Source organism: Monodon monoceros, unplaced genomic scaffold, assembly GCF_005190385.1.
Source record: "Monodon monoceros isolate NGI ecotype Baffin Bay Population unplaced genomic scaffold, NGI_Narwhal_1 Super_Scaffold_7, whole genome shotgun sequence".
Lineage (NCBI taxonomy): Eukaryota > Metazoa > Chordata > Mammalia > Artiodactyla > Monodontidae > Monodon > Monodon monoceros.
Window position 1 is genome coordinate 54,583,188 of NW_021703784.1, and position 13,225 is coordinate 54,596,412.

The 13,225-nt window shown below is 41.7% G+C and overlaps 1 protein-coding gene across 2 annotated transcripts in view; it reads right to left on the reverse strand.

Annotated features, from left to right (window-relative positions):
• Nucleotides 1-346: 346 nt before the first annotated feature.
• Nucleotides 347-13,225, reverse strand: part of UVRAG (UV radiation resistance associated) — a 317,590-nt gene continuing 304,711 nt past the window's right edge. For both annotated transcript variants that reach the window (XM_029209194.1, XM_029209195.1), the window contains one exon: nt 347-2,238. In XM_029209194.1, the coding sequence (XP_029065027.1) occupies nt 1,536-2,238 (703 nt within the window). In that variant the 3' untranslated portion in view covers nt 347-1,535. The remainder of the gene's footprint in view (nt 2,239-13,225) is intronic.

Sequence of the window (13,225 nt, forward strand, 5' to 3'; positions counted from 1 at the left end):
CATACAATGATCTTGTGAGTTCTCTACCTGAAAAATAACAACATGAACTACTCCATTTACCAGTGTAGCTATGTTTATAACTGAGCCCAGGCATGCTTGGACAAAATATGAAAATGATTATGGAACCTATGAGTTAAGTCGTTATGGAGGACAAATGAGCTACTGCAGAGTACGCCTGTGGCGGTGTGTTGCTACACACAATATGTAAGCTCAAATGAAGTCAACGGCATTAGCTTAGATACAGCCACAGGTTTTGTTCAGGCCAGTGCTGTCACGATGTAACATATGGAGATGTAGGTTCAAGAGGAATTTCAAAGCTGGGGGAAAAAAAAAAAATCAGGTTGAGTGAAGTAAACTCAATTTTTATTCTTTATACAATACACGGATATAAGCATAAAATTTCCTTAAAGAGCTTGCAACCCTGAGGCGATGTCCTTGGGTATATAAAGTATATAGCAATAGCAAATGATATCTGAGCTCCAGGAATGAAAATGTACTTCAAAAACATAATTTAATATTTATGCAATTGCACACATACCGATAGTATTTTATGCCTCATCTAGTCTCTTAATCTAACTACCTCAACTGCCTTGCAGTTTGCACACTGGACAGCCTGACTCTACACATATTTTATCATATACAATGCCTTCCTTTCCAACTGAAATTTAATAAATTAACATGGGGTTTACATATAGGGATTTCTATATGGTGAGTGTGCTGCCAGAAAGCACACCCAGCTTTTGACAACAGCCTCTGCCCACATAACTTTGGCCCCCAGAGGGAACTGGATGCCATCTGACTATAGTAACCTCAGGGGTCCTTGAGGATCCCCTGGGATCCACCAGAGGTGAGGTCTTTCCTATAATCTGAGGGCTGCATCAAGGGTATGGCTGACTGGAAGAGGTGGAAGGTAATGGCAACTTCATTAAAGAACCAGCAAATGTGATGTCCTCAGTCGTCAGGATGCACAAGGTATCTACTGTGCAGAAGGGGCGACAGCTAGGTTGACTGTGAAGTCTGGGGGCAGGGGCAGGTGGGCCTGGGTATAAGGAGACCATTGTGCTTCTAACTCATCAACTTAATGGATGGCCAAAGATCCTTCAGTGGATGTTGGAGACCTTTTTACTGAATATTCAATTTTCCCAAAGTTTCATAAACTATGGTGAGGGCAAATGCTTATAAGAAACTAAAGGTAAATTCATTATATTATTTATATATTATCATCTTCCCTCTGAGAATAACACAGAAGTGTAAATAAAAAAGCAGTCAAATGCCTATAAGGTGACTAGAGCTAGACTTCTGCCTTAAAATAATTGTCAGGCCTGAAAAGCAAATCTTGCAAGCAAAATCTAACTTTGGCCCACTGATACACAATGATCCTGAGTCCCTCCTTGATTCACAAAGTCTATTTTTCTGAGGAATATCCTCCATTAATATTCATTTTGTGTCATAATTATTACAAAGGGTAACCAGTGCAGCTTTTTCCTCATTTCAAGCAGTGACTCTATCCTGGTCCTACCGTCTGTCCGCTCGCTTCACTTATCAGAACTCCTGCGTGGCCGGCGGAAGCTGGATACATTTTCGTTCAGTGCATAGATCCTTCGGGAGAACTCTTCAAATTCTCCCAGAACTTGTTCGTCACACTCCACTGCCACGGCACTGTCCACGGGGATGCAGTTAAATGCTTCCAGCTGATCGCCTGAGGTGAAGCCTGTGGCTTCCATGCCGATGATCTCTTCTGCTTGCTCCACGGTACAGCAGAGCTCGGCTTCGGAGACCGGGTGGAACCCCCCTGGAAGCTGGGCGCTGGAGGAGCCGGCCTGCTCGCTGGGCAGGAGGGTGCCGTTGACTGTGGCTAGAGGCCCCGGGAGGGCTTGTCCCTGTTCCTGGCTAGTGTTCACACTCCCATGGCCTCCGTTGAAGCTGTCACTCAGATCTACCCCTTTTTTCTTGTTTTCTTTGGAGAAGTCCAAGGAGGTGTCCAAGGAGGAAGACAGAGATGTTGTCTTTCTCTCAGATTCTCCCGTGGAGGGGACGGTGGTCACAGGCTGGGCTAATGCTGAGCTGTAACTGGGGGGAGGGGTTTTGTACTGGAGTCTCTCATTCTCTGAGCTGGCCCGTTTCCGGTGTCCTTTGTCTGGTGAAGGCATCCCCCCAGAGAAGCCTACATCTACACCCCCAAATATGGAGCTTTGTCTCTTTGGAACAGGGATTGCACTGGAGGTGTGATGTCTGTCGCTAGAAGACAAACAAAAATGAGAAGTTACTTTCAACTTCAGAACTCAGCTTAAACCTTCTGGATCCAGAGATAGGAAATAACATATTTAGGTTTGAGATAATACAAATTGATAATACTCAACCTTAGTATTAATTTTAGTGTCCAAATACAAAATGCAACATAAAGTATTCTGAGTTCAGCATTGGGAGCTTCCTTTAAGAAGGATACAAGATATACGGAAATATATGCAGAGGGTAGGGCAGGGGGTAGAGACAATGTCATATGGGGAGGAGTCGAGGCAACTGGAGGGACTGGATCCGGAAAGAAAAATATATGAGGATGTGATCAACTTCTTATGTCTGCAGGGCTACCAATATCTTATTCTTGTTTTTAATATTCAAGTCTTATTTTACCTTCATAAAGCAGGTATCCTCATTTGACAGAGAACTTCAATGACTTGCCCACGATAACCTCAGCGAGGCAGGGGTGAGGCTGGACTAAAACCCATGACTCATAGCTCAGTGATCAATAGCTTTTCCAATACCCAAATGCTAACTGCCTTGCATTAGATAAGTGGCAGAGAGAGGACCAAGGAGATGTGTGTGTGTGTGTGTGTGTGTGTATAACAAAAAATTAACTTGGGAAATGACCTCTCCTTTATAACGCTAGTCACACACACTTTACAATACTTGGTCTTCAGTACCTTCCTTCAAACTTGAGTTACTTCTCAGGAGGATACTTTTGGGCCAGCAATAATAATCACTGTTTGGCTACCCGAAGCATTATAGTTTCTGAAGTTATTTCATATACATCATTTCACTTGGTCCTCACAAAAACCCTATCAAGAAAGCAGGGTATACTTTATTACTCTTAAGTCTAAAATAATAATTAGTTAATGGAAATAGAGTATCCAGGCTCTGGAAATGATAGTCAGTTTGTGAACTATGCTAGTGAAGCCACCCCTGGAGTACTAATCACAGTTCTAGACATCATACTTGGCTGACGCTAGTCAGCTTCAATACAACTATATGAACAAAATGGGTCCAGAGACAGAGGGAGGTGCAAACACAAGATCCATCTGACTGGTGTTCTTCAGATGAGGAAACACACACAGAGAAGTGGCTTGCAAAAACAAGTACCAGGCAGGAGCAGAGGTTAGACTTAAAACTATACCTATCCAACAAACAGCTGCTACATGTGCCAGGCCTTGAGGAGGGGAAACAGATGTAAGACATGCTGGCCCTGCCTCTGCGGAGCTTCCAATCTTGCAGTAGAAACACATCCACAATTATTGAAATAATACATTTTCAAATTACAGTCATGGTAAGTGCACTGAGAAAGAAGAAAGGATCTCGGGTTCCTTCTACCTGTGTCTACAGCCCCAAACCCTTAAGCCAGCTCCTGCCCCCTCTCCTCTCAGATCTCTCCTGATGCTCGACTATCCCTGTGGTCTAAGCAAAGGTTCAACAAGCTTCTTGAGGAAAGGCAACCAAAAGCCTTCTTCTAATCCATGTGCCCATCAGGCTCCCTTGCTTGGCTATGAGTGTTGGTGCCAAGAGCGATTTCCTAATTAGGGGTGCTCACTGGGGCACACACAGAACCAGGCAAATAGACTAGTAAATTACTGTTTTTAGTTCTCAAGAAAAACTAAGCAGAGCAAAACTTGTTGGCCTTAGTCTAGGTTTTCAGTTAATATGTTGTCAAAACTCACAGTAATGCGGTAAGCTGCACATTTTGGCCAACCTTCTTGTTTTCACTGCTACTTGCTGACAAGTGTCCCTCTCTACATGATTCTGCAGGGGCCCTAGGTAATCAAACCAAAACAGCATCAGCACCACCCACAGTCAGTCTATTCTGGGCAGACAGGCCACGCTTTCAGCTGCCACCACAGCCCATGAGGGGTGGGAAGCACCAGGTAAACCCGCCCGGAACACTGAAGGTGATATTGCTGGCACGTGACCACAGGCCAGGTGCTTAACCACTTATGGCTACGAAGGGTGAATGACCTGACACCCTCCCTGCTGCCACCCAACCTATAGCTAAGCTCTGGGTCTGGGGTGTTACCCCTATTTTTTAATTTAATTTTTAAAATTTTATATTGGAGTATAGTTGATTTACAATGTTGTGTTAGTTTCAGGTGTACAGCAAAGCGATTCAGTTGTACATATACATATGTCCATTCTTTTTCAGATTCTTTTCCTATATAGGTTATTACAGAATGCTGATTAGAGTTCCCTGTGCATCAACAGTAGGTCCTTGATGACATTACTCCTATTTCGATGCATGGATTCAAAGGCTTTTGTGAGATGGAGACTTTGGCATTTGCTGACATCATGATCCTGGGATCTTACCCAGTTTTCCTGGATTTTTATGAGAACCCGGCTAATGACAGTATCAAATACAATTTAGAAAACCTAAGTAACAGTAAAACATTCCCTCTTAAGAAAGGTAAGAAGATGAGGTATTACAGAGACAAATAAGGAAGTCTACATATCTAACGTTTACCCTACAATCACACACTTTTTTTCCCATTTGCAGCTATGTGCCATGAAACCTTTCAAAAATTTTTATTAGTCTTTCTTATAATCTTTTTTTTTTTTTTTTTTTTTTGCAGTATGTGGGCCTCTCACTGTTGTGGCCTCTCCCGTTGCAGAGCACAGGGTCAACGGCCATGGCTCATGGGCCCAGCTGCTCCACGGCATGTGGGATCTTCCTGGACCGGGGCACGAACCTGTGTCCCCTGCATCGGCATGCGGACTCTCAACCACTGTGCCACCAGGGAAGCCCCAGTCTTTCTTATAATCTTAAAACAAGTTGAAAAAGAAAGGTATTTTCCCTTTTTTTAATTAAAAAAAAATTTTTTTTAACTTTTAATTTTATATTGAAGTATAGTTGGTTAACAATGTTGTGATAGTTTCAGGTGTACAGCAAAGTGATCCAGTTATACATATATATGTATCTATTCATTTTCTAATTAAAAAATGTATTTTCTTGATAACTTTGGGCCATCAGTTTTAACATGTCTTACTAACTATGACATAGTAGAGAGACTATGGGCCTTTCAGGGGCGTGTTTCTGAATCGGGGATCTGAGTCCGAGTTCTTAAGTCTGCACTCAGGCTTTTCTGTGTCCTCTCTCACTGTCAGGCTGTCACGTGTGGCCGAGTCAGTGCTCTTGCCTGTGAGCGCTTCTCCTTTTTTGACATTTGCTTCTAATTTGCTGTGTTCTTGTAAAGCAGATGTCTTGAGAATTGTGTGCAAAGCAAGAGTAAACAGGATTTGAGTGATGGATCAGCAGATATCCTGGGCATGATATGCTTTATTATATGAGTTTTGTAACATTAGTTTTGGCTGCTCAGAATTAATTTTTTATTACTTCCAGAATCTTAGCAATGTTCCAAATTTTTAAGATAGCTGAGGTCTAAACAGCTCAAGTGTTGAACGACTGCATTAAAATATATACAAACACACATGCATTTTTAATTATTATAATAATTTATACTCCCTGGAAAACTAAAAAATATAAACCATATTAAAAAATAAAAATCACTCAAAAGCCTATTACCCATCAAATAACCATTATTTGGATATTTTCCTTTCAGGCTTTGATTTTATATATGTGTGTTTAATTTAAAAAAGACACAAAACCAAACAAACAAAAACCAAAATGAAAGCTGTGTTTGCAGTATATATATACAATTCTGTATCCTGTTGTTGGAAGTTATTCAAACCTCTTGGTAAACAATTCTAAATGGCTACTCCATTGAATGGAATATCATAATTTACTTAATCATTTTCTTATTTTTGTGGATTTAAGATATTTCTAAAGTTTTACTATTAAAAAACAAACTATTGTATTTCTGTATAAAAACACAGTGCATAGATTTTATTTTGGTTTTGTTCTTTTTGTTGTTTTGTTTTGTTTTTTTGCAGTATGCGGACCTCTCACTGTTGTGGCCTCTCCCGTTGCGGAGCACAGTCTCCGGACGCGCAGGCTCAGTGGCCATGGCTCACGGGCCTAGCCGCTCCGCGGCATGTGGGATCTTCCCGGACGGGGCCACGAACCCGTGTCCCCTGCTTCAGCAGGCGGACTCTCAATGACTATGCCACCAGGGAAGCCCAAGGCATAGATTTTTAATAAAATAATTCTGACTTTCATATTTAATAGAAAGTTTCTAGAAGGAATCTTCATTACACGTTTTGGTATTAGTTAAATTCTTACAAGAAAAATAGGAACATTATACCTCTATTATTGCCTAAAAAGAGAAAGGTAGTGGGCTTCCCTGGTGGCGCAGTGGTTGAGAGTCCGCCTGCCGATGCAGGGGACACGGGTTCGTGCCCCGGTCCGGGAAGATCCCACATGCCGTGGAGCGGCTGGGCCCGTGAGCCATGGCCGCTGAGCCTGCGCGTCTGGAGCCTGTGCTCCGCAATGGGAGAGGCCACAACAGTGAGAGGCCTGTGTACCGCAAAAACAAAAAAACCCCCCAAAAAACCCCCAGAAAGGTAGCAATTAAAAAGGCAAATGATGATAGATTAAAAAAGAATGCCCAGAGTGTTTCAAGATTCTTTTTGTCTGATTACAGTCTGGCTTCATAATTATTTTATCTAGATGGAAGAAGAGGTTGAAATGCCTAGATTTACTAATTATTAAGACCAATTTTTAAAGGCAATTGACAATTTACTTATCAAATGAAATTAGTACAGTATTTAAATAGTGATGAGTAACTTACAGGGAATTTCTACTCTTAGAGACAACCAGAGTAAACCTGAGTGTTCTGGGGAGGAGTGGATGCAGCAGGAAATGTAGTAGCATTTCTTTATCCTCCACTTCAGCCAAGGGTCCCTATGTCCTAAGGCACTAGATATGGGGGCAAAGAGCCTGAGGTTTAGCAACTGGACTGAGTCCCCCAGTTCACTGCACACATTCTTCTCATCAGCTGTTTGCCTTGAATGGATGCCTCTCCTAGCTTGGCTTAGGTCCAAACTGGAAACATGACATCTGGGGTTTAATGCTGCAATTAAAAAACAACCCAAAGATATTGTAATTACAAATTTACTAGGCCACGGTCTGTTGAATAACTGAACCACATCGGGGACTGTTAAATTACTTAATAATAAGCCTTTTTGCTACAAGTAAAAAAGGATATCCTAGGATCCCAAACAATAGCATGGTGAGGGAGAAGGCAAGTGGCTTGGAGTTTAGAGGTCAAGGAGGACAGTCTGGTTTAAATTTGGCTTCTTTGGATCAAGTCTTCCTTGATCTCTCTAAATTAAGGTCATTAATTTCTTTTTCATTCTGTCCTTATTTACTGCAGTCAGTTACCTTTTGTTATCTCTTCAGCTATATCTAGAGATATCTGGAGATGGTGGTGGTGATGAGAAAGGATGCTCAAACTTCTGGATCGGCAACTGTGATCCTGTTTATTTGGAGTTATAACTTAAGGTCGAACTCACCACTTGCTAGTTATATGACTGTAGGCAGTCACTTATCTTCTCTGTGCTCTAGTTTTCTTCTTTGTCAAATAGATTATCGGACTGTGGTAAGGATTAAATAAAATAACACACTTCAAATCCTTGGCAGAACGCCTGGCATATATACCGATGGCAGTAGTAGCTGTAACTGTGGCTGCTGTCGTTATTATTTGCTTCCATGGGCTCTGGATTCCAAAAGTATTAGCCTCATTTTACAGAAGAGGTAACTGAGGCTCAAAGACATTAACGTCTTAGACGGAAACACACGGCAACAGGTAGCAGAGGAACGACCAGAATCTAGATCTCATTCCTTCTACTGTTTCCTCCTATACAGAATAATGTTTATAGCAGGAACAAACTCAGAGCTCCTCCCACCCACCCCCATCTCCACTCCTGCCCATCAGGGAGCTGCCTGCAAGAAGATAAGGAGTCAAGGCAAGTGTAAAAGAGTTTGGGGGAGAAAGTACTAAATCAAAAGGTTTATTCTGCCCAATGTGAAACTTCATTCCAGCTTTTTCCTTTTTCCTGAGGACATGGGGTGGGAAAGGCTTTGAATCAAGTGAAATGCTCAGCTGCCTCTATTTACACGATCTACCAAATGCTGAGGGACTAGAAGAGCTTCCCAGAATCCTTTGAGGTACATTCCAATTGTCCCCAAACCTCTGATGTGTCATTTTTCTTTATGAATTTAGCTTCAGGGAGAGGGTATTTTTATAAGAGGGAGAATTTCTCTGCTTCCCCAACCTAAAAGAGGAGGACCCTGTTCAGCACTTCTATAACCATTATACGAATACCTCGCCATGAAGCCAGCCCAACCCGGGAGACAGCAGAACCAGTTCATTCCACTCCACTATCCTTGCCCCACCACTCTCTCCCCATCTTCCTTTTCTGTTGGTTTTATTTCCTGAAGCTATAGCTTCTTTTTACAGAAAAGGGACTGGGAGAGAGGAAACAAAGTAAGAAAGCACTGGTCCAAAATGTGTTCCCATTTCCACATCTCCCATATATAATATTCCAGACCTTCACATATAGCTCCGCCATTATAAAATATGGGAGACGGGTGGAGCACTTCACTACCCCGAACCTATGTTTCCTCTCCTATGAAATGGGTATATCCATCTAACAGTTGTTGCAGTCAGGATTAAACAAAATATACAAGGAAAATTCTTAGTACAATGAGTAGGTACTCCATAAATTATTAATAATAAAACAATAGCAACTAACATTTATGAAGTACTAGGGAATAAGTAATCTGTTAACAGCTTTATACATGGTCTCATTTCATCCGTGATCACATCTCTATGAAGTATACATCCTCATTTTACAGATGAAGAAACTGAGGCACAGAGGTTAGGTAACCTGCCTAAGATCACAAAGCAACTAACTGTGCTTTAACAGAGGGAGTCTGACTAAAAAATGTTAATCTCCTTCTCTCTCCCAATCCATAGGACTGGCCACCAAAACACACTCTACTTCTATTTGAGGGAGGAATGAGAATCAGAATAATACTTTTTAGGTCAAGTGGCTTGATACCTTTTCCTTCTCTTCTCGCCTACATTAAGTTTGTGTGGCATTTTTACTTCCTAAGACTTGTTATGCTGTTATAAGAATGTTAATGCATTCTAAGTATCAATTATGAACAGAAATACATTCTGCCATGGAATGATATGAATGTGAAGACTTAGGGAAAAGTGAAATAAAGAAAAAATGTAAAGATTTCCCACCTCAAGAGAGTTCTTCAAGCTGGAGTGAAGTTTTAGCTGTTTGAAAACGTTTTTTTCCCTCTGTTCTCTTTCAGATTCACTTGTGCTTGTTTTATCTGTCTACAACCAGGTCTCACACTGTAAAGTATTAGGAAGGAGTACAATTCACAGTCTCAAATATGTGTCTTTCCCTCCTACAAAATGTTTCCTCTGAGGAACATTACTAGATCACAGCTGGTCAAAATGCTAAATCTTGTCTGGGTCCTGGCCAAAATCTACAGCCACAACTCAGTGGAATAAGAATACTTAAAAAGAAGGAGAAAAAAACAACAACCCACACTTTTAAATAACATTTGATCTTCTTCTTTCTCCCCCTTGTAGCAAACTATGACCTCATGGCAGTGAGACATCTACATGGAGGTGTTTAAGTTGGTTTACAGCCATTAGAAATGTTTGAAGCTCTAGGTACTACTCTGCGCCAATAGCATGTCAACTCCGCTAAAAAGCAATAATAGTTTCTCACCTTCTTAAAGATTACTGCTTAAATAATGCAGAGCTACGACAGGGCTGCACAGAGTGCCAAAGGCAGGTTGCCAAGGCGAAGCTGAGGCAGAATTACGTCTTTTGGCAGCTGAGAAATTACAATATAAAGTTTTTTTTTTTTAAAAAGGACAACCCATAAATTAGGCTACTAACCTCTTTGAAAATCCAGCAAAGGTTGGGATTTACCTTTCTCCTTTTTCTATCTCAGATCAAGTAGAAGCACAGAGCCTCCTTTTGGAAAAGCCAAACTGAACAGCTAGATCTTATCTCCCAGGAGGTACCTGGGGGTTAATAGTTTTAAGCATGCAGAATCTTGGCCAAAGGCAAGCAATCTAAAGGCCTCTCACCATTACAGATAAGTGAAAGTGCTTAATCTGTGCCCTGGATGTTAACAAACACAAGAAACAAAATAAAAATAGAAACAATCTTGGCCCAAAGCACAGGCTAAAATCTGTGCCAATGGTCACTTTTCCCCTGGGCTCTGCTTAGAAGTTTTCCTGCCAAAGTCTGACTAAATAGAAACAGAGTTTAAAAAGGAATAACTGAACAAGGGAGCCTTTAGATTTTATTTAAACTGAGTTCTGATGGAGAGACGAATTTGTGAAAGAGAAAATTCCACAGGCAAAGGATAAAACAAGCAAGCTGAAGAAATCCATTTCCCCAGACTCTGTGATGTGAGGGCCTCCATGGTCCTGGGCAACAGGGCCCACCTTGGAAAAGAAAGGTCCCAGCACACGCTATGAACAGAGGCTGAAGGGGTACCCACAGCATGGAGCCCACCTGGAAGCCAGCTTGGTTCCTTCAAGGCTGAGTTCCCTGGGATTAGGGAATAGAGAGTGATCCTCCAGGGAGACAGAAGGTCCCAGGAGCTGGCAGGTCAACCACTTCACCCATCAGCTTTCCGTTTAAGAAATCATCACACAAATTTAACGTACTGAAATCACAGCCAGGCAAGGCAACAAACATTATGAGGACTGTAACATGGTCTGCAGAAACAGAAAGAGACGCCAGGAAGGATACCTGATGACCCCTCGGAGTGTCTAGACAGCACCTGAACATGGGAGTGATAAAGTGTTCATGCTGAAACTAGAAAAAAAAACAAACTACCTTTGCCAGGGAAACCAGAGGAATAGCAATGTCACAGCCCAGCCCCAGAAAGAACTTGACAGGGAATTTTAGACTTGCAGAGAGAGCTAAAGGAAGCTTTAGACTCCAGAGGCCAATGACAGAATCTATGAAATTAAGTTTTTGAAAGACACTGCTAAAGCTGAACCACCATCACATTTCTAATAAGCTCTGACATGAACCGAACCATGGGGCCTTAGTTGTTTATTTTAAAAGAAAAAAGGATAGCTCTGCCACCATTTTCAGAGATGCTGGAGGCCTTTGGAAGAAATGCTTAAATGACAGCCATCATTTAGTCACTGCTTAGAGACTGTGGGACTTCAGGGACAATGTCTCGGGAACCTTATTTTTTGTAGCCCTCTGTACTACTGCAAGAGGTGCAGTATAAACTGTATGTATATTAACAGAACATATTAACAAATTATTTACTCCCTCATTTAAATATATAGTGAGTGTCTATGCACAAGGCACTGTGCACTAGACTCTGGGGATACAGTAGTGATTGGAAAAAGCCATGGTTCCTGCTTCTGTGGCGCTTATAAGTGGGAGAGGATAGACATTTGTCACAGAATTATAGATATAAATGCAAAATGACAACCTCTGACACATGCTATGCAACTAACCCAGCAGAGGCCAAGATTCGAAGGGCTAGTAGACTTCTTCACCAGGTAAAGAGTGGGTGGGTGGGTGAGAGCATCGAGGCAAAAGGAATAGCATATGTCAAGACCCTATGTCAAGAGAGAGAATGTTTGAGGACCCTAAAGGTCATCAAGTGAAGAGTAGCATGGCAGAAGATAAAGCTGAAGAGGAAAACAAGGTCTAGACCGTGCAGAAGCCCAGAGGACATGTTTAGCATTTTTCTCTTTATTTAAGTCATTAAAGTGTTTTAGGCTAGGGGTGTGTGTCTCTCTCTGTGTGTGTGTGTGTGTGTGTGTGTGTCTAGGGGGGGTAAGGAGAGAAAGAAAGAGATGATTGATTAATTTGTATTTTGACAGGCACACTCTCGCTGAAGCTGGAGAACAGAGTGGAGGGGTTCTGGAGCAGATGCTGGGGGACCACAGGCTGTGCAGTAGTACAGGTGAGAGATGATGGAGGCCTGGGCCAGAGTGGAAATGTATAGATACAGGCAAATAGACATATTAGGGGAAATCAGCAGAGGCTGTGAAGGTTGGATATGGGGGTAAGAGGGAAAGGGAGGAACCAGCTGGCTTCCTGGCCAGTGTAAAAGAATAGATGGAGATTCCATTTGCTGAAAACAGAGCACTGGAAGACCATGAGGCTTGTGATGGTTGGGGTGGAAGACAGGAAGAAAAAAACAAGGGCACACAGAATGTGCTGTGAAAAGGTCCATGGAGGCAATCTGAATAGAGGTCTGATATCGGAAAAGAGATCTGGGCTGAAGATTTACACTGTGCTTCCTTTCAACGTGGGTGATAATTAAAATGATAGTTGTAGATAAGATCACTGGGCAAGGGTGGTGAAGAAAAAAATCAGAGAAAAGAGGGCTGAGGACTGAGCCTGAGGAGCTCCAGTCTTTTATGATGAGGTAGAAGAAGAGGAGCCTGCAAATGAGATAAGGAGCCATCAGAGGAATGAAGAAAAATAGGGGAGGGTTATAATAATAGGATTCCTTTTCTAGAGCCACAAGATGCTAAATGATCCCTGTATAAAACATTTTATTTTTAACATAGTTATAAGAGAGGCTGTACAGGGTGATAGTTAAAGTAGAGGCCCTAAAGCTGTTCTGCCTGGGATCAAATCTTAGCTCCTCCACTTGATGGCTGTGTTACATGTAAGTTATTTAAACCTCTCTGTGCTTCAGTTTCCTCATTTGTAAGATAAGAGGGGATAATGGGCCCTAATTCACTTGACTGTTGTGAGGATTAAATGACTTAACTAAATAATCCATTCAAAATGCTTTGGAAGAGTGCCTAGTTTGCAGTAATGGTCATTTGATGTTAGCTATAATGACATACTTCTTATTATCTATATACAACTGTCCACTACCAGAAGGATTATTGAACAAGCATCATATAAAATGACCTTTAACAACTCCAAAGTTGAAACAGAGCTTAAACTCAAAGATCATACTGAAGCAGCCAGTGGTAATTTCTAATTCTGCAAAGCCCTGACAGTTTGTTTTTTGTTTGTTTGTTTGTTCTTTT